Below are 23,140 nucleotides of genomic sequence, written 5' to 3'. Positions count from 1 at the left end.
CTTCCATAGAAAGAATTGTTGAAGCTGGAATTCAGAATGTGATTTTTCACTTTAATTTATTTAGGTTTTTATTTTGGGGTTTTGGTTTTATATGATTATTCTCTTACAAAAATGAATATTATGAAAGTATGCTTTTCATGATAATATATATATATATATGACCCAGATTGAATTGCTTGCTAGTTCTGGGAGAAGGGAACTAAGGGAGAAAGAAAACAATTTGGATCATATAACCTTGGAAAACTCATGTGGAAATATATTGTTATATGTAAAATAAAATGTCTTTATACTGAAAAAATAAAATAGTCCTCATATATTCACACAAAAATTCTATTAAAAATTTTTAAAATAACTAATATTCAAAATGGATTCAAAATGGTGGAGTGAGAACCAGCATTTTTTCTTAGCTCTCCCAACATAATTCATTCACAATGACCTGGAGAATGTATTAAACTGAATTCTTATTGGGAAAGAGAAAAACGTCACAGTCAGTCATTTTTCCACTTGAGGTTAGAAAAACAAAGAAATCTTCAGATACTGGTGGGGAGGGATCTGGTACATTGTAGTGGCGGCAGCAGCAACCACTTAGATAGAAGTGGCAGAAGGAGGAGGAAAGCAGTCTAGTATCCAAGGAGACTGAACATCTAAGCAGAAACTCAGGGGACCCCTATACCAGCACTGGAAGCAGAAGTAGGTGCCATCTGGCAGCTCTGCTGTTCATGCCCCAGTTCTAGGCAATAATTCAAGGACGGAGCAACAGCTCCTGTCAAAAGAGTCCAGCAACCCTATTTGTATAAGGAGCAAGCAACAAGTTACAGAAACACAACTGTATGGGTTCTGAGATCAAGAATAGTTAGGGACTCATTTCTAACTTGAAATCACTCACAAAAACCTTGCAGTGGAATAAAATAGGACAGGAGACCAAAACCAAGGGAAAGTAAGCATTTCAATTGCCTCACAATAGGTTAACACTAAGACAAAAGAAAGAAATTAAAAGCATAAATATAGGTAAAGAGGCAAGAAACTATCCCTATCTGCTGATGATAGGGATACTTGGAAAATCAGCAGATAATATTTAGGGCAATAACATTGCTATATGATAACAATAAAACCTAAGAAATGATAAAAGAAAGGGAAATCTCATTCTAAATAACTAAAAATGCATCATACACAAATTCACAGAAGATGTATATAGATTCAATTATTCAGTGTTCCTCAAAGAAAAAAACAACATAAGTAGCTGGAGAGTTATTCAGTGCTCATGGCTAGACCACACAAATATAATAAAAATGAAATTACTACTAAAATTAATTTATGCTTTTAGTGTTATTCCAATTAAATTACCAAGGGGATATTTAATCAAACTTGATAAAATAATAACAATTCATGAGGTTTTAATACAAAATATCTAGAATATTAAGAGAAATGATGAAGAGATAGGGACAGAGTAGAAATAAAACTTCCAGATCTTAAGCTTTATTACAAATAGTCATCAAAACCATTTTGTATTGGTTAAAAAATAGATCAATGGCAGATAACCCTGCATTTGACAAAATGAAAAACTAAATTATTTAGAATAACACCTATTTGATAAAAACTGCTGAAAAAATTAGAAAAAAGTACAGAAATTAGGTTTATATCAACACCTTGTCTCATATTCATTCTATAATACATTTTATTTTATTTATTTTTAATATAAATTTTTATTTTTAAATATTTTTTCCCATTTTTAAATGATTCATTTTCTTTCCCTCCCCTCTTTCTTCCCCACTCCCAGAATCAACAAGCAATTTACTGGGTTGTACAAATTTTACCACTTGATACCTATTTCCTTATTATTCATTTTTATTATAGAGAGATTTTTTTAAAGGCCTAAACCCCAAATCCTAAACCCATATATACATGTGATAAGTGATATCATATGTTTTGCTTTGTATTTCTACTCCCATAGTTCTTTTTCTCAACATGGATAGCATTCTTTCCCCATAAGCCCTTCAGGAATGTCCTGACTTGTTGCATTGCTACTAGTAGCAAGGTTGATTACATTGAATTGTTCCACAAAGCTTTACTTTCTGTGTACAATGATCTGGTTCTGCTCATTTTGCTCTGCATCAGTTCACTGAGGTTCTCCCAGTTCATTCTATAATACATTTTAAAAGGATGTGTGGCCTTAATAGTAAAGGTTTTGCTTTTTTTTAATCTAGAAATAACAAAAATTAAAATCATGTAACTCATCACAGCTAAGGATAGGAGATCTATTATTAACCAAACAAGATATAGAGGTAATTACAAAAGATAAAATAGATACTCTGATCACATGAAACTGTGAAGCTTATGCAGAGACAAAAATTAATACACACTTAGGATATGAAGGGAAGCCATTGAAAGAGGGAAAATTTATCATTTCCTTTGATAAGGGTTATCTAAAATATATAAAATTTTATATATGCTTATATAAATACACACACACAAAAAGGATGAATTTGCATTCTGTTTAGTTCACAGCTCTGAAACCTATGGTATTTGTGTGTGTGTATAAATTAACAAATATATTCATGTATCCCTAGGTATATGGGTATGCAAACACAGAGTATGTATGTCTATGTGTATATATATATATGCATATATATATAGGTGTATATATATGTATATATGTATATATATATTTATATATATAAACATATTCATACTCAACTAACAGCTATTCCTAAATTGTTGTTCATCCTTCATTTCAAAGTGGACCAGTGACATCAGTGACATGAGATGATGTCTTTATTATCACATGACTTAGAATTAAGTGTGGCAGAGTTGCACAAAGTCATCAGTCTCTTTCAGAGTCTTCCAAATCCAGTGTCAAGACAAAAGTCAGAACTGGGATCACAGCCCAGGATGCCTTCGTGGCATTTGAAACAAATTGTTCTCATCCATCCATTCCCTGAAGGATGTCTTCATTTGCTTGGAATAGACACCCCTTAACTCACTGATGCGTTTGAGGCCTATCAGTTACCTACAATTTGGGTTAGCCTGTCTGCTGAGATGGTTTTACTGGAATGTGACCACTGTGCATGCTACAGCTTCTTGAAACTACAAGCAAGGTTTGGGTGAAAAGCGGACATCAGAGGAGTCTTGGAAAGGGTCTAGCGAGGCCTTATACCAGAAAAGTTGGCCCTCCGTGAACCCCACATACCTCTATTTCCAAATCGCTAAGTGGGTCAGAGAATATGAAAAATAATTCTTAGATGAATCAAAGTATTTACATGAAAGAATGGTCCAAATCATTAATTATAAGAAATGCAAATCAAGACAATCCAAGATTTCATTTCAAACACTGAAAACTGGCAAAAGTAACCAAAAATGGCAATAGTAAATTTTGGAGGAGTTGTGGTTTAATAGGAACACTAATGTATTGTTGGTTGAGCCGTGAAATGGTAATGGTACAACCACTTTGGAAAGCAGTTTGGAATTATGCAAACTGAGAGACTAAAATCATCCTCTTTTAACCAGAGATCCGTTACTGGGCTTATACCCAAAGAAGTCATAGATAATAAAAAAGTCCTCATAGACACCAAAAATATTTAGTACACGAATGTAAAGGAATATTACTGGAAAAGGAAAGGAAGAAACAAAATTTGTATATAGCACCTACTAGTCCTACACATTTTAACAAATATTATCATTTAGTCCTCAACAGCCCTCTGAGGTCAGTGGCATTATTTCAGTTTTACAGTTGAGGAAACTGGGACAGAGGTTAATTGACTTGCCCAACGTCATACAACTAGTAGATGTCTGAGACCAGATTTGATTTCAAGTTTTCGTGACCCAAGGCCTGGCTGTTTATCCACTTCACCACCAGGTGCCTTTATTACTGTGTTGTAAGAAATGATATGTGATGAATACAAAGAAACCTGGAAAGATCTACATGAACTGATAGAGAATAAAGTAAATAGAGCTAAGAAAAGCATACAATAATGACAACAGTGTAAATGGAACAAAAAAATACCACACATAACACAAATGTAAAGCAAATGTGAATATAAATATTTAAGATATCTTTTTTTAAAACCCTTACCTTCCATCTTGGAGTCAATACTGTGTATTGGCTCCAAGGCAGAAGAGTGGTAAGGGCTAGGCAATGGGAGTCAAGTGACTTGCCCAGGATCACACAGCTGGGAAGTGGCTGAGGTCAGATTTGAACCTAGGACCTCCTGTCTCTAGGCCTGGCTCTCAATCCACTGAGCTACCCAGCTGCCCCCAATATTTAAGATATCTTGAATGAATATATATGAGAGGACACCCCCAACCTTTTGTGCAGGTAGCAAGTCTACAAGGGTTATGCATTGCCCATTTTCCAGACTTTTTCAGTATATTAGTCAATTGTGCTAATTTTTCTTTTCCTTTTTTGTCTTTAAGAATATGGGATGGCTTCCTGGGAAGAGGAGGGAAAGGGGTATTGGGGACACTATCTTAAGATGATGTAAAAAAGAGAAGATATGGATAAAAACTTAAAAATAATTTTTCTGTCATATGCTTTCCACCTATGGAAATTATCATACCAAAAATCTTTTATATATTTGATGTTTCATCACATTTCTAAAAAAAATTATGCCAGTAAAATGAAATATTTTTTGGTACAGGGTTGGTCAGCTGGCGGATTCAAATATAAGACTTGGAAGCTTCCAAAAACTTTCTTCTCTGCAGAACCGGAGATCAAAAAAGAAAGAAAAAGAAACTGTTGATAGCAGGGAAAAGGAATCCCATGACCTTCCTGAGTCTTTAATCAAGCCTGTGTACTCGACTCTGACACACAACACTGGGGTGAGCCTGCTAAGATCTGTGTGGGGTACAAGGGATATATTTGAAGTCTAGAAAGGTTTGAAGATTTCAGCAATGAAAAATTCAGCCAAGTTTAAGGTATTGTCTGCTTAATACTGTAGACTAATTTCTCAGTACTAAGTTATAGGCTTTAGTCAAGATTTATACCATTATAGATGGTGCCAGGATTATTTTGCACATATCTTGACCTACTAATCTCTTTCTTCAGAGTAAGTTATCTTTGATTTAGATTGTATTTTTTCAGCTTCATCATCCCAAAAATTGATTGTTCATTACAGTTGATCATGCCCTGGTTAAATGATTCATATTAATCAACACATAGAACAATAGTATAAATTTCCATTAGAAAATATCATTGTTGGGGGTAGCTAGGTGGCTCAATGGATTGAGATCCAGGCCTAGAGACAAATCCTGGGGTTCAAATTTGGCCTCAGATACTTCCTAGCTGTGTGACCCTGAGCAAGTCATTTAACCCCCTTTGCCCCCAACCCTTACTATTCTGCCTTGGAACCAAAACATAGTATTGATTCTAAGGCAGAAGGTAAGAGTTTGAAAAAAAAAGAAAGAAAGCATGGCTGCCTAACAAATCATTGATGCCCTATCTATATGTTAGTGAGTTGACTTCTGTAGAATATATCTCCAAAGGGTTCTCAACTAAATTCAAAAGAGCATTTTATAGAAAATTACCTTAGAAATAGGGGAAATAGATGGTTTGAAGAATAGCTTGAGGTAGCATGCAGTAGGAGATTATGAATCAGCCTTAGAGTCTCACTCTACTTTGCATCTGCTGCTCTGCCTGGTTTTATCTCCAAGGAACAAGCTGCTTCTAATATCATCATTATGTTGTTAAATCAAACCTGGACACCACCTCCCTCAGTTTCTTCTAATTAGAGGGCTGGGCAGAGGGTAGAAATTAAAATTGTAATTTACTGTTTTTCACCAATGCTCTACCTGGTTTCAATTCCATGTAATAAGATGCTCACCTGCTGGGGTTACAAACTGCAAGGTTACAAACTGTATGATATATATTGGTTAAATTTAATAATTCAGTTGAGAAGCAAACAATTGTGCAAGTGACCAGGATTAAGACCCTCAATTACAAGAGAATAAGAAATTTGAATTAAGAGAAAACTGTTCTGCACCAAACAGATAATGCAGGAGGGAATGGAATCGTTTGTTTCCAAGAATAAGGAAGGTCAGGACACAAACCAGGGTGACCTATCCTACAAATCTGAGCTTCTATTGATGTGTACTCTTAGAAGTGAGGGGAGATGAGGCCTAGTGCTGAGTAGGTTTGGTACATGAAAAAGCCATTTACCTCAGAAGAGGAGAGTTGGAAGTCCTTGGGGGCGACTGGCACCTGGGACACAGGGAGGATATTTTGAGGCAAATGGTCAAAGAAGAAACTAGGGGAAGAGGAAGGATCAGTGTTGGGCTGCTTAAACAGGGATGTACAGCATTATCTTCTCTGACACCTATAGGAATTGACAAGGAAGTACCATGAAACTGTTTTGTTTTCTATGGTTCCTTTCAGCATAATGTTGTTTCCTTGTTCATCCCTTTTTATTAAAGTGTGCTTTAGGTTTGTTAAATGCTAGATTTGCAACTTCTGCTTTTTTAGACTAGATACACAGTGATTTTAGTCCAGTACTTTGCACCATATTTCAATATATGTTCTAAATAAATATTACCTCAATATTGAATATCACAGTATTTAAAAATATTAGAAAAAAAGCAAATAATATGCTGCAAATAAGATACAGGGACAATTACAAAATACAAGATAGATAACTTTGATTACATGAAATGGAGAAGCTTATTCACAGACAAAATCAGCGCAGCTAGCATAAGAAGGGAATGAGAAAAAAGTCCTTGTATTGAGCTTTTCTTATAAGGAATTGTTATCTAAGACACACAAGCATTCATTATTTGTACATATTTTATTAACAGCCATTCCATATTCTCTATTGCCCATATTTTGGGATTTTTCAGTGAATCAATCACTTGTGCTCATTCATATACCCCCTCCTTTTTTTTTTGGTCTTTAAATATTATTTGCTATGAGATGGCTTTCTGGTGTCAGGTAGAGGGTAAATATACCTCAGAAGAGGAGAGTTGGAAGTCCTTGGGGGCGACTGGCACCTGGGACACAGGGAGGATATTTTGAGGCAAATGGTCAAAGAAGAAACTAGGTAACTGTAGTGATGTAAAAAAGCAAAAGTCAATAAATGATGCATTTTTAAAAGTTAATAGGCATAAAAAGAATTGACACAAATCTATAACCTTGTGAATAATTCCCCAGGAAATAATCTGTGACAATATATGATCAAAAATTTTCCAAAAATTCCAGTATAAAAATAATCACATTAAAACATATTTCAAATCACTATTAGTAAAGAAATACATAAGAAGACAATTTTGCCATTTATCTTTGCAACACACAATTTGATAAAGATGAAATAATGGCAGTAGTCAGTATTTAAAAGCTCAGGGGAAAGTCAGGCACATTGATATGCTGGTAAAGCTACAGAGTTGTTTGTCCCTTCTGAATATCAATTTGGAATATTGCAAGGAAATTAGTAAACTTTCCATACTTTTTGACCTAGCAATGCTCCTCCTAGAAATATAGTATGTGAAAGTAAAAGGTAACAGTGGTTCAATATTACCAAAATATTTATAGCATCACTCTTTGTGATAATAAAATATCATTAACAAAGTAGACTGGGAAATGACTAAAATACTATGCTGTATGAATTGAATGGAATACAATGGAATAGGCAAGTAGATTGTGCAGTAGATAGAGTACTGGGCCTGGAATTAGGAAGACCTGAGTTCAAATCTGACCTCAGACACATACTAGCTATGTGACCTTAGACAAGTCACTTAACTCTGTTTGCCTTAGTTTCCTCATCTGTAAAATAAGCAGGAAACGGAAATGGCAAACTACTACAGTATTTTTGCCAGGAAAACCCCAAATGGTGTCACAAAAAGTCAGATGTGACTGAAAACAACTGAACAACATCAGAGGTAATATGTATATGAGAAATTCAGAGAGATATAGTGCAAAGACAAGTGATCAGAACCAAGAGTATTGTATATCCAGTGACTAGTTTTTTTTTGTATTTAATGACAGGATAGAGTACAACAGATTAAGAACCAGCATTGGAGTCAGAATGAACTGAATTCAAATTCAGCCTCTTCTACATGATGCTGTGTTGCCTTGATCAAGATACTTAAATTGTTTATCTCTTTTTTTGAGCTATAAAATGAGGATATTAATGGTACAAGGAGTTGTTTGAGGATCAAGTGAGATCATATTTGTAAAATGCTAAAATAGTGGGTGGTTTGCAACTGTCTATTTCCTTCCTTCCTATTCAGTAACATGAATGAAAAGAAATCAAACTTGAAGTAATTTAATTTTACTTCGAAACAACAAAAGCCCTGGAGAATCTATAATTAAACACAGTGTCTCTTTCCTGGCAGAAAGATAGAAAACTAATAGGACAAAATGTTTTATACATTGTTGATGTTATTGTATTCTTAACTGTTTTCTTGTGAAGGAGGAATCACTGTATGCTTAGGAAATGACTGATATATAAAAGGAAATCTATGATATATGTTTCCAGAAAAGTGAAGAATGTTTTCTTTATGAAATATAAATTTAATAGCTTTTACATTTTATTTATTTTTATTATTAAAACCCTTACCTTCCATCTTAGAATCAATACTGCGTATGGTTTCAAGGCAGAAGAGTGGTAAGGGCTAGGCAATGGGGGTCAAGTGACTTGCCCAGAGTCACACAGCTTGAAGTGTCTGAGGCTAGATTTGAACCCATGACCTCCTGTCTCTAGGCTTGGCTCTCAATCCACTGAGCTACCCAGTTGCCCCCTAGCTTTTACATTTTAGAAACTTAAGAAATATGGACCTGATAAAAGCAAATATGATTTTAATTTTTAACCATAAAAGATATGTTAATGGGGGAAATAATTCTTGAAGTGGAAATAACATTAGTGAAATAATGATTGACTACACCTCATCCCCAAATTCTTAAGATACAGTTAAACAGTCCAAGAGGTAAGTTCAAATAGGAACCAAGTCATGGTAAGTCTTACAGAAGAGACATGGAGCTAGAGAAGAAAAGGTCATGAGAAGTCCAGTAGATCTGGGAGAACAGAAATCTTTATGGGCACAGCTACCACAAAGTTCAAGGCTGTGTGGGTCAGTGAGGCAGGTGTGGCAGGATAGATTCTATGTTGCTGAACATCTTCTCTCCACACTTATACCACAGACGCCAGGAAAGGGATTCTGTACTTCCTTTTCCTTTGGACTTCCTCACTGTAAATCAGGGGCACAGGGGCATCTGTTTTTGGTGACCAGAAACTTTGGAGCCAAGATACACGCTGCAAATTGAATGGATTACCAAGATTTGTGACCATTGTAATGTTGTATCTTTTTTCCCTTTTTCTAGTGCAATCTTTATTACCAGCAAGTTTATGCCATGTTCATAAAAAGGGCTATATACAGTTGGCGCAACTGGAAGACAACCTTGATGCACCTGGTGTTACCTCCCCTCTACATTTACTTAATGCTCACTGCCTTTAGTTCTCCAAAGGTTGAGGATGAACCATCCATGAAATTGGATTTAAGTCTATATGAACAAAATATCGTGCCCTTTTCTATGTCTGGGAATTTATCTGTGACCCAGAAAATATTTAAATCTGTTGAATCTCTGCTAAAGCCTCAGGGACATATCCTTAAGGAAGTGAAAGGTAAGGATTATGTGAGTATTATAGTATGCTGATGTGAAGAACTTTCTGTACTAGAGAGTCCTGCTATTAAGAGCTCGGAGGGAACTTAGAGATTATTTTATTTGTTTAAGTGACATATAAGGGCACACAGTTACCAAGAAGCAGTTCAGACACTTAAATCCAAGCCTTATAATTCCAAATTCAGTGATCTCTTTACCACAGTATATCTTTGCTACATGAAAAAAAATGAACCCCAGCATTCAGCTGTGCCACAAACATGGCATTCTTCCTTTTGTTCCAATCCTCACTTATTAATATGGTAATTTTGACTACAAGCATTCTAGTATGTTGTAGCCCCATATTATGTATCAATGACTGACTGTACAGGCTAAGATACTATAGACATTATCACTTACAACAAATAAAATTGTGTCTTGAAGCATTCTTTAACTATCCAAACTCTCCATGTAGAGCAATGTTCGGTACCTAAATTGGATCAAATATTGCATGCATACTAATCTTCAGCCTCCTATATTTGCTCTGTGGAAGCAAATGGGATAAAGGTCAAATGAAATGATACCTACTCAATTCATTCTGGAAGCACAAATCCAGGGTTAGGAGACCAGGCTAAAGAGTACTAGATTAAGTCTATGGTGCTTGACAAAGACTTAGATCAACAAAATGGGGATCTCAGGCTTTTGCCTTTCACAATTGTCTACTGGTTAATTCAGTTATTAATAGCTGATAATAATAATTGTTTTTCTTGAATTAAAACAAATTTTTAAAATCATAGAACTAGATTGGCTTTTCAAGATATGCAAAGTGCAAAATTACTAACATCTCTGATAATTCACAGTAGAAGACAAAAGTGTCCTTGATCATATATATTTGTTTTTCCCTTTCTTTTTAAATGTTTATTGTATTGTATTAGGTGTTTTTAAATTATTTTCATTTTTAAAATGGAGGATTCAATCTGGTAGAGGTAGTGATGGCTTTTTCCCCCTCATCACTAAGAAATAATTGTAGTATCTAGGTAAAAAGGCATCAATATGGGTTTTCTTTTAAATTTCAACTGTGGAAGGTGAAAATGCCCTTGGAAATATGGATCATTTAATATATGTACTATCACTCTACCCCAATGCCTCATATTTAGAAGAATTTAATTTTTCCCTAATTGTAAAAACAGTTTCCAATATTTTAAAAAGAATTTTGAGTCTCAAATTCTCTCCCTTCCCCTATCCCCCAAGATGGTAATGAATCTAATAGATTTTATATTTACTATCATGTAAAACATTTTCCCATAATAATCCTTTTGTAGAAGGAAACATGAATATAAAAAATTAAGAAAGAAAGTGAAAAATGTTTTCTTTGGTCTGGATTCAGATTCCATAATTTCCTTCTCTCAAAGCAGATGACATTTTTTATCCCGAGTCCTTTGGAATTGTTTTGAATCATTGTATTACTGAGGATAGCTAAGTTATTCACAGTAGTTCATCATATAATATTTTTGTCATCATGTACAGTATTCTTCAGGTTCTGCTCATTTCACTTTGTTTCAGTTCATACAAGTCTTCCCAGGTATTTTTGTGCTCCTCCTGCTCATCATTTTTTTTTTTAATATATTTTATTTGGTCATTTCCAAGCATTATTCGTTAAAGACATAGATCATTTTCTTTTCCTCCCCCCCCCACCCCCCATCTGCTCATCATTTTAAATAGCATAATAGTCTTTCATTACAATAATATTCTATAATTCATGACAGTTATATATTACTCAGTCATTCCTCAGTTGATGAATATCACCTCAATTTCTAATTCATTATCCCCACAGGGAGTTGCTTTAAATATCTTTGTACATATAGGTCCTAACCTTTTTGTTTTTTTAATCTCTTTGGGATACAAACCTAGCAGTGATATTGTTCAGTCAAAGGGTATATATACTGTTTCATAGCCCTTTAAGCATAAGCCCAAATTGCTTTCCAAAATACCTGAATCAGTTCAGTTCAAAACTTCCCTCAACAATGCATTAGTACCTCAATTTTCCCACATACTCAGCATTCTTTTTTTAAAAATTAATTTATTTAGTCAATTTAGAACATTATTCCTTGGTTACAATAATCACCTTCCTGCAACGTTCAATTTCATTGGGTATTACTTGTGTCCTTGATCAGAACCTATTTCTATGTTGTTGATGTTTGCACTAGGATGTTCATCCCCACGACCCATGTATTCAAACAGTTGTTTTTCTTTTGTATTTCTACTACCACAGTTTTACCTCTGAATGTGGATAGTGGTTTTTCTCATAGATTCCTCCAAGTTGTTCAAGATCACTGAATTGCCACTAATGGAGAAGTCCATTACATTATATTATTGTACCACAGTGTATCAGTCTCTGTATACAATGTTCTCCTAGTTCTGCTCCTCTCACTCTGCATCAATTCCTAGAGGTTGTTCCAGTTCCCACGGAATTCCTCCACTTTATTATTCCTTTGAACACAATAGTATTCCATCACCAACATATACCACAATTTGTTCAGCCATTCCCCAAATGAAGGGCATCCCCTCGTTTTCCAATTTTTTGCCACCACAAAGAGTGCAGCTATGAATATTTTTGTACATGTCTTTTTCCTTATTATCTCTTTGGGGTACAAACCCAGCAGTGCTATGGCTGGATCAAAGGGCAGACAGTCTTTTAGCGCCCTTTGGGCAGAGTTCCAAATTGCCCTCCAGAATAGCTGGATCAATTCACAACTCCACCAGCAATGCATTAATGTCCCAACATTGCCACATCCCCTCCAGCATTCATTACTTTCTTTGCTGTCATGTGAGCCAATCTGCTAGGTGTGAGGTGATACCTCATAGTTGTTTTGATTTGTATCTCTCTGATTATAAGATATTTAGAACACTTTTTCATGTGCTTATTAATAGTTTTGATTTCTTTAACAGAAAATTGCCTATTCAGGTCCCTTACCCATTTATTAATTGGAGAATGGCTTGATTTTTTGTATAATTGGTTTAGTTCTTTATAAATTTGAGTAATTATACCTTCATCAGAGGTTTTTGTTATGAAGATTGTTTCCCAGTTGGTTGCTTCCCTTCTAATTTTGCTTGCATTAGTTCTGTTTGTACAAAACTTTTTAATTTGATGTAATCAAAATTATTGATTTTACATTTTGTGATTTTTTTCTAAATCTTGCTTGGTTTTAAAATCTTTCCTATCCCAAAGATCTGACATGTATTCTGTGTTCAACTGATTTGCTTTTAGTTTCCTTCTTTATATTAAAGTCATTCATCCATTCTGAGTTTATGTTGGTGTAGGGTGTGAGATATTGATCCAAACCTAATTTCTCCCATACTGTCTTCCAATTTTCCCAGCAGTTTTTATCAAATAGTGGATTTTGATCCCAAAAGCTGGGATCTTGGGCTTATCATAGACTGTCTTGCTGAGGTCACTTACCCAAGTCTATTCAACTAATTGATCTTCCTTTCTGTCTCTTAGCCACTACCATATTCTTTTGATGACCACTGCTTTATAGTATAGTTTGAGATCTGGGACTGCAAGTCCTCCTTCCTTTGCATTTTTTTTTCATGATTTCCCTGGATATCCTTGATCTTTTGATCTTCCAAATGAACTTTGTTATGTTTTTTTTCTAATTCAGTAAAAAAGGTTTTTGGTAGTTCAGTGGGTATGTCACTAAGTAAGTGACATCAGAACATCAGAACATTACTTGACAGAGAGAATGCCCCAAGACCTGAGAGAAGAACAGCTCTAATCAGTAAAGAACTGGGGCGATATAACATGGACATCGCAGCCTTAAGCGAAACACGCTTACCAGAAGAGGGATCACTCAGCGAACCCACCACTGGATACACCTTCTTCTGGAAAGGTAGAGCCTCAAATGAAGACAGAATCCACGGTGTTGGCCTGGCTGTCAAGACCAGTTTGCTCAAACAGCTGCCAGACTTGCCTGTGGGTATCAGCGAGAGGTAAAGACCATTAAGCCACAATCATCAGCGCATATGCCCCAACACTGACCAGCACAGAAGAGACCATCGAGCAGTTCTACTCTGACCTGAGTGCCGTCCTGCACTCAGTGCCCACAAATGACAAGCTGATACTACTGGGAGACATCAACACCCACATTGGCCAGGACCATGAAAGATGGAAAGGAGTGCTCGGCAAACATGGCGTGGGCAAAATGAACAACAACGGCCTACTGTTACTCAGCAAATGCTCAGAGTTCAAACTCACCATCACGAACACTGTGTTCAGAATGGTGAACAAATATAAAACAACGTGGATGCACCCATGATCAAAACAGTGGCATCTCATTGACTACATCATTGTACGCCGGCGAGACATGCAGGATGTACAGATCACCAGAGCCATGAGAGGAACTGAATGCTGGACAGACCACTAATTGGTTAGAGCAACTCTTCAAATGCGCATTGCTCCTCGCCATCCAAAACGCTCCCAGACAGTTTGCACATTTTACAATGTGAGTTGTCTTAGAGATCCATCTTATTTGTAAACATTCCAGTCCTGCCTGGATGACAAGCTGTCTGCCAAGGGACCACTCACTGGAAGCTCAACCGAGAAATGGAACCAGTTCAGAGACCCAGTGAAGGAAACATCAAAGGCAGTCCTAGGCCCCAAACAACGCAACCACCAAGACTGGTTCGACAAGAACAACACAGCTATTGAAGATCTATTGAGCAAAAAGAACAAAGCCTTTATGGAGTGGCAAAATAACCCAAACTCTGCTCCTAAAAAGGACAGATTCACGTCTCTCCAAGCCACGGCACAGTGTGAGATCAGGAAGATGCAAGACTAATGGTGGGAAAAAAAGGCAGAAGAAATCCAGCGCTTTGCTGATACAACAAACTACAAACAATTTTCAGTGCCCTCAAGACTGTCTATGGGCCATTAAAACCCACCACCACTCCCTTGCTATCCTCTGATGGTGACACTCTCATAAAAGATAAAAAAAGGCATCAGCAACAGGTGGAAAGAACACTTCAGTCAGCTTCTCAACCGACCCTCTTCAGTTGACTAAAGCACCCTTGACCAGATCCCCCAAAACCGCACCATTGAACAACTTGATGTCCCTCCTTCAATAGAGGAAGTTCAAAAAGCCATTAAAAAAATGAGTGCAGGCAAGGCACCCTGTAAAGACTGGATCCCAATCGAGGTGTACAAGGCCTTAAATGGAAAGGCGCTCCAGGCATTCCACATAGTGCTGACCAGCATATGGGAAGAGGAAGACATGCCCCCAGAACTCAGAGATGCCTCCATCCTAGCCCTACACAAGAACAAAGGCGCACAAGCAGCCTGTGACAACTACAGAGGCATCTCACTACTCTCCACTGCTGGAAAGATCCTCGCCCGTGTTATACTCAACAGACTCCTGTCATCTGTTTCAGAGCAGAACCTGCCTGAATCACAATGTGGCTTCCGACCAGATCACAGCATCATCGACATGGTCTTCATAGTGAGGCAAATGCAGGAAAAATGCCTTGAGCAGAACCTGAGTCTCTACATTGTCTTCATAGAGACCTGACAAAGGCATTTGACACAGTGAACAGGGACGCATTGTGGGTGATCCTTAGCAAGCTCAGTTGCCCATCAGAATTCGTCAAACTGATCCAGCTCTTTCATGTCGACATGACAGGGGAAGTCCTATCTGGTGGAGAGACTTCCGATCGTTTCAACATCTCCAATGGTGTGAAACAAGGCTGTGTCCCCCCTCCGGTACTATCCAACCTATTTTTCACCCAAGTATTATGACATGCTGTGTTGGATCTAGACCTGGGTGGCTACATCAAATACCGACTGGATGGCTCACTATTTGACCTTCGCCGCCTGACTGCAAAACCAAAGACAACAGAGAGACTCATCCTGGAAGCTCTCTTTGCAGATGACTGTGCTCTCATGGCCCACCAAGAAAATCATCTCCAAACCATTGTGGAAAGGTTCTCCACTGAAGAAAACTGTTTGGCCTGACTATCAGCATCAGCAAAACAGAGGTGCTGTTCCAAACTGCACCAGGGAGGCCAACTAACCAGTCGTGCATTACAATCGACAGCACGCAGCTTTCTAACGTCAACACTTTGAAGTACCTGGGCAGCACCATCGCCAACGACAGGTCCCTAGACCACGAGATTAATGCCAGGATCCAAAAGGCCAGCCAGGCACTTGGGAGGCTGCTCTCCAAAGTCCTCCAACACAGAGGTGTAAGCACTGCGACGAAGCTCAAAGTGTACAACGCAGTGGTCCTCAGCTCGCTCCTGTACGGTTGTGAGACATGGACACTGTACCAGACGCACATGAAACAGTTGGAGCAATTCCACCAATGCTCTCTCTGGTCAATCATGAGGATCCAATGGCAGGACAGAATCACCAATCAGGAAGTCCTCGACAGAGCCAACTCCACCAGCATCGAAGTAATGGTCCTCAAAACCCAGCTACGATGGTCTGGACACATCATCCGCAAGAACCCACAGCGAATACCAAGACAGGTGTTCTATGGTGAACTGTCAGCTGGACTCAGGAAACAAGGCTGACCAAAGAAAAGATTCAAGGATCAGCTAAAGTCAAACTTGAAGTGGGCTGGCATAACACCAAAGCAACTAGAACTCGCTGCCTCTGACAGAAGCAGCTGGCGAACCCACATTAACCATGCTGCTGCCACCTTTGAAGATGAACGACGTCGACATCTTGCCGCTGCGCGTGAACGCCGACACCAGGCCACAACCGCACCTCCCGTAACAACTGGAGTCCCATGTCCCATGTGCTGTCACAAACTTTGCGCCTCAGCCTTTGGACTTAAAAGCTACATGAGGGGTACATCAATAGATGATAATGCACAAAGATAATTGTCATTCTCGGTCACTACTACTAATTTGAGTAGGATTGTCATTTTTATTATGTTAGCTCATCCTACCCATGAGCAATCAGTGTTTTTCCAATTGTTTAGATTTCGTTTTAATTGTTTGGAGAGTGTTTTATAGTTGTGTTCATATAGTTCCTGTGTTTGTCTCGGCAGATAGATTCCTAAGTATTTTATATTGTCTGGGGTGATTTTAAATGGAATTTCTATTTCTAATTCTTGCTGCTGAGATGTGTTGGAGATATATGGAAATACTGATGACTTATGCTGGTTTATTTTGTATCCTGCAACTTTGCTAAAGTTGTTGATTATTTTGACTAGCTTTTTGGTTGATTCTCTAGGACTCTTTAAGTAGACCGTCATATCATCTGCAAAGAGTGATTGTTTGGTCTCCTCATTGCGTATTTTAATACCTTCAATTTGTTTTTCTTCTCTAATTGCTATAGCTAGTGTTTCTAATTCAGCGTTAATTAATAGAGGTGATAATGGATATCCTTGTTTCACTCCTGATCTTATTAGGAAAGCCTCTAACTTATCCCCTTTGCAGGTGATGTTTGCTGATGATTTTATAAATATATATATATATATATATTGTGACAAGGAAATCACTTTTAAAAGACTGATATATATTAATTTAAGGTCGCCAAGGGATTCAGCTATGTAATTCCTAAATGAAAACTCAAGTCAGCCGTCAACCTTTTATGGAGTTTAATTACAGACAGGAGGAAGAAAGGAATTAGAGATAGAGAGAGAGAGAGGGAGAGAGAAAGGGGAGAGAAGGGAATAGGGCTTAAATACCCGTTCTGTTTAGGCTGGGCCAAAAGGCCCAAGCCCTTAGATAGCTGGGGCAAAGAAAGAGATCAGTCCCTATTACTCACGTGACCAAAATGGAGAAACAGTCTCAAAGGCCCCCACCTTCAGCTTCCTTCAGAGCAAGCTTCTCAGAGCACACTCCAACCACTCAGACCAACTCCTCAACTCCCTCCCTGAGTCTTCAGACCCCTCTATCTTTAAGGAAACCATCCAAGTTCCCTCCCCTCAGTTCTCACATCTACCAATCACTGTCCATCAATTTCCCTGTGCCAATGGAGGCTCTAGCTTAACCCAGGACCGCCCAGAGGTCTCTGGCTTTGCACATGTCTGTTGAAGGTCATATTTTCAAATAATTAAATCTTTGATCCTTTGCTACAGCCCTTCCTAAATCCTGTTAACCTGAGTAGGGTAGAGATTGGAATAATTAAATTTTGATCTATGCTGCAGCCCTGAGGCCCTTTTGCTGTCTCTGAGGTTCCCGCTGCTGCCTCCGACTCAGTGCTCTGGGTTGGGGGGGGGGGGGGGCTTGGTCCTGGGACCTTCCTTCTGCCTACCCCTTAGATCCTAGTGATCTCAGGTTCTGGCTTTTGGGGGGCCATACCTTTTAATCCAGGTCCAGGAGGAGTGTTCCGGGTGTCTATCCTGTTGTTTGTTTTGAATTTCGGTGCCCTAGGAGTATACAGTTTGAGATCGGTAAGGAAGAGTTTCCGGAGATCTGAACTTTAGGTTTCTCTAATCTGCCATCTTGACAGAAAAGGGTAATTTCACCTCTAATGAAGAGGAAATTAATATAATTATTAGGAACTATTTCACCCAAATATATAACAATAAATCTGATAATCCAGGTGAAAAAGATGAATATTTACAGAAATATAAATTACCTAGATTAACAAAAGAAGAAATCGAATACTTAAATAATCCCATCTCAGAAAAAGAAATTGAGATGCCATCAATGAACTGCCTAAGGAAAAAATCCCCAGGACCAGTTGGATTCAGAAGTGAATTCTATCAAATGTTTAGAGAATAATTATTTCCAATACTATACAATTTTTTTTTGGCAAAATAAGTAAAGGATACCTACCAAATTCTTTTTATGACACAAATATGTTGCTGATACTTAAGCCAGGAAGACCAAAACCAAAGAAAATTATAGACCAATTTCCTTAATGAACATTGAGGTTCTTTAATAAATATTAAATAAGCTACCAGCAAAGAGACTACAACAATATATCAGAAAGATATGACCAGATGGGATTTATAACAGGAAAGCAAGACTGGTTTAATATTAGGAAAGCTATCAGCATAATTGACCATATCAATAATCAAACTAACAGAAATCACATGACTATCCCAATAGAAGCAGAAAAAGCCTTTGACAAAATACAGTACCCATTCTTATTGAAAATACTAGAAAGCAGAGGAATAAAAGGGCCTTTCCTTATAATAATATGTAGTATTTATTTAAAACCATCTGCGATGGGGATAAGTTAGAAGTCCTCCCAGTAAGATCAGGAGTGAAGCAAGCATGCCCATTATCACCATTATTATTTAATGTTGTACTCAAAATGCTAGCTTTAGTAATTAGAGCACAAAAAGGAATTGAAGGAATTAAAGTAGGCAGTGAGGAAACTAAACTATCATTATACTTAGAGAATCCTACAAAATCAACTAAAAGGGATGGAGCCAAAATGGTGGCTCAGTAGCACCAAAAGCTCAAACCTCTCTGATAATCCTCCCATACCAATTTTTAAAACACACTCTGAAGAATAAAGAAACACAAACACAACAAGAAGTCACAGGACTGTCTTGCTGAATATAACTTGAAAGATAGGCACAGAGAGCCTATTTTTACAAACGATGACTGTGGGGAAGGGAGGAGCAGGATAGTAGAATATCAAGATGATCTAAAAATTGCTAAAATTTTTCACAAACATATAAAAATTTTATTTCTCTTTTGAACCATTTTGGAGTTCCTTAATTTTCTTCCATGAACTTTGAGAAGTCCACAGATTTTACTGTGTCCTTTTTGTTGTTAGATATTTTTTTATTTTTGGAGGACAATCTTGATTGTTTTTCCTTTTTTCCTTTGAGTTTCACTGTTACTTTATTTTTGTGGAATCAGGTTCATACTTTTGTATTTCATTCTTTTTCTTGTAATCATGGGACAGTCTCTTGCTTCTCTCTTCATTGTTTGTTCCCTTCTGCTTCTATTGCTTTGGGAGCCTGTTTTCTTCTCAACAGAAAGAGCCCTGGCACTATGTGGTCCTATATGACTTAAGTTGGTATTGTGAGGACCCATAGGGTACCTGCACTGGGTAAACTCCCTTTGGAGAAAACAGTACATCTTTCCTGGGCTCCAAGTGACAAGATAAATCTCTTATTTTATTCTTTATATATTTCCTGTTTGTACATAGTTGTTGGCATTTTGCCTTCTCCATTAGATTCTAAGTTCTTTGAAGGCAGGGATTGTTTCTGCCTTTTGTTTTATTTCCTCAATACTTAGGAGAGGATTTAGCACATAGTAAGCATTTAATAAATACTTATTGACTTGTTATAATTTTGAATGCATTAAAGAACTAAGATTAGAAAGATAATCAAAGCTGGTGGTATTACCAAAAATGTGACCAAGAAGTATCAATAACCACCAGGTTTTTGTATTTATTTCTATATAATATATAGTGTCTCCTCCAATAAAACCGAAGGTAGAGGAAAGAAGGTACTATTTCCTTTTCATCTTTAAATTCTCAGAATTCAGCACAGTGCTCAACTCATATTAATTATTTAATAGATGTTTGTTGATTGGTTAATAACACATGTCTATTGTATCATTTTAAAATTGTTTAACCATTGCAACTTCAGTTTCATCATCTGTAAAGTGAATATAGCATATGTCCTATAACAGTGTTATAAGGATCATATGAGATAAGATAGCTAATCTCTGTATAATTAGCTATATAAATGTCAGAATTTACCTGAATTTATGCATTTTTCTCCCTTCCATTGCCCATAAGTAATTATTATGTGCAATATCTTAATAAATAGTCATTTCATTATTATTGTTTTATGACAATAATGCTTGTGTTCTGATAAATTTGATTCAACTTTATATAGTTGAGAAATGAAGCCATTATCAGAGACACTTATAAAAAAATTTTGGCATTCAGCTCCTGGTGCACTTATGCTGAAGATTTGCTAGGTTGGCTGCTTTTGATTGATGAATAGAGAGTGTGGCAAACAGATTTTCTTTTTCTCTAACCCTTACTAATAAATAATTCTATATTAATATATGGCCTCCATAGAATTGTAATCAACCACCAGCCTGCCTAAGGAAGGGTCAACTGGTCCAGGTCAGAAGTAGAACAAATGAAAGCTTTCAGTTCTGATTGGATTGGGATCAGGACTGAGAGCTACCAAAGCCCTTCCAGCCTGGGCGAGATAAGGAGATCCAATCTCAAGAAAAAGAATAAAGATCAAGGCATTTAGAGCTAGAAGGAATCTCGGAGGCCATCTATTTCAATCTCCTCATTGCACAGAAATGGAAATAAGAGTTCCCAAAGATGAAGCAGCTTGCTCAAGATACCCCAGGCAGAAAGAGGTAGAGGTTGGCTTTCCAAAGCTTGGCATAGTCCAGTTAAGTAGCCAGTAGTGAGCAACTATGCCCAATTATTGGCCATTGCAAGACACACAATGGGACCCCAATAATTCTGAGGACTATGTAAGGTCAGAGGAGTACTGTTAAAAGGAATGAGGGGACAGATCTTCTTACCCAGAAAATTGGCAAAAATTTGAACACTTTCATCAGAAAGAAAATGAGCTTTCAAACCATATTTATCATTGTGTATGCAATACCACCAAGAGGTATGCAGGACTGGATCCAATTAAACCCACTGATGCCCTCATCATACAGCACCATTTTGTGAACCATTCCTCCCCCAAAATAAAAGAATATTTTTAAAAGCATTGGCTGGACTAGTATGAATACAGAACAGATTGAAGAGAACATCCATTTTATGTTTTGGAAGGGTATAAGAAAAAGGAAAAGGAAAAAGTTTGAAATGGAAAAATTGGACAGAATTGAACAGGACAGAGAAAGGGAAACTGCTATTTTGGCTCCCATTCTAACTTCTGTAGGTGAAGAATTCATAGCCCCTTTTAAAAAAGTTACAAAGATTCTAACAGATAGAGGATCAATACAGTGTGATTTCTGTCACAAGCCAGGTCGTGTAAGGATAAATTGTAGGAGGAAAAATTAGGAATTTAGAAACAGAAACTGGAGAAATAATACAGACTCCCAACAGGACTTGTAATTCTCATGATGCAAACCATGGTACCTCTCAAATGAATTGTAGTCATTATAGAGGACACCAGAGAAATAACCACAGGAATCATGATTTGTGATGGGTTGAGGGTGAGGAAGAGTCCTTGGACTCTGAGGGTGAGATCTACCCTTTTCCAGACTGTGCTGTTTTGATTTCAATTATTCCAGTCTGTTCCTCTTCCACTAGTAAAGAGCCTCATGTCAATGTTAGGTTGGGAACACTTATTATGACTATCTCCTGGACATGGGTACTTCTAGAATGGTCTTAGTGAGTAAACTGATTCTGAATGTAATTCTGTGGTTCCTGTCACATCAATACTGACGGAGGGGGCCCATCAACTTGTCACAACCACTATAATTTTTTTTTACATATTTGTAAATCTCTGTTGATTTTAACCTGTCTTCTAAGGTAATTTTCAAATATTTGGGAGCCCAACTACCACTGACTGACTAGGTACCCTTTGCCTTCTGTGTTAAAGGAAGCCGAGTAGCAGATATATGGGTGACAATGTGAAGTGCAACCTCACTGTTCTGGAAATTCCCTGCCAGAACACTTATTTGTGCTAAGTCAAAGCTCAATAGCATGATTGGTTTGTCTGCTGTTTTTTTTGTTTGTTTGTTTGTTGTTTTTTTTTTTACTTTAGCAGAAGCATAATAGATTCTGCTCGAGCCCTTTCCCTTTACTCTGTGTGTGTGTCTCTGTTCAAATGTGTTTCTTGTAAATTGTAGTTACTTCTAAATGGAATTTCTCTTTTTAATCTCCTCTTGTTAGGTTTATGTTAGTGATGTGCTGATGATTTGTATTGATTTATTTTATATCCTTGTAACTTGTTGAAGTTATTTCAAATAATTTCAGTTGATTCCCTAGAGTTCTCTAGGTAAATCATCATATTGTCAATAAAAAGTGATGATTTTATTTCCTATTTTCTTAGACTTACTTTTTCATTTTCTTTTTCTTGTCTTACTATGTAGCTTCTAGCATTATGCCAAATAATAGCAGTTAAACTATAAATCTTTCTTTTTATTCCTAATTTTTTAGGAAAAGTTACTAATTTATCACTAGATAGAAATTCTTTATCATATTAAAGATAGGTCTATTTATATCTCTGTTTACTAGGGTTTTTTTAAACAGGATTGGTATTATATCTTGTCAAAAGTTTTTGTACATCTTATCAATATAATGTTATGGTTTTCATTGTTCTTATTAACACATTCTATTATGTTAATAGTTTTCCTATTTTATCAATTCTGCATTCTAATAAAAATCCAAACTTATTACTTAAATAACCCCATCACAGAAAAAGAAATTGAACAAACTACCAAAATATTTCCTAAGAAAAAGACCCCAGGACCAGATGGATTCACAAGTTAATTCTGCCAAACAATCCAAGAACAATTAACTCCAGTAACAACTAACTCCAAATACATAAAGTATTTGAAAAAATAGGGGAAGAAGAAATTCTCCTAAACTCTTTTTATGACATAGATATGGTACTAATACCTAAACTAGGAAGAATTAAAACAGAGAAAGTATAATCG

General features: G+C 36.9%; 1 protein-coding gene across 4 annotated transcripts in view; it reads left to right on the top strand.

The window, feature by feature from the left end:
* The window catches only part of LOC100026548 (phospholipid-transporting ATPase ABCA3-like), a 314,104-nt gene that overhangs the window by 151,503 nt on the left and 139,461 nt on the right, over positions 1-23,140 (top strand). For all 4 annotated transcript variants that reach the window (XM_007498226.3, XM_007498223.3, XM_007498222.3 and 1 more), the window contains 2 exons: positions 4,635-4,815; positions 9,302-9,602. In XM_007498226.3, the coding sequence (XP_007498288.2) occupies positions 4,635-4,815; positions 9,302-9,602 (482 nt within the window). The remainder of the gene's footprint in view (positions 1-4,634; positions 4,816-9,301; positions 9,603-23,140) is intronic.

Source organism: Monodelphis domestica, chromosome 7 (assembly GCF_027887165.1).
Source record: "Monodelphis domestica isolate mMonDom1 chromosome 7, mMonDom1.pri, whole genome shotgun sequence".
NCBI lineage: Eukaryota > Metazoa > Chordata > Mammalia > Didelphimorphia > Didelphidae > Monodelphis > Monodelphis domestica.
The sequence above is the reverse complement of the archived record's forward strand: the minus strand, read 5'-3'. Positions and strand labels throughout refer to the sequence as shown.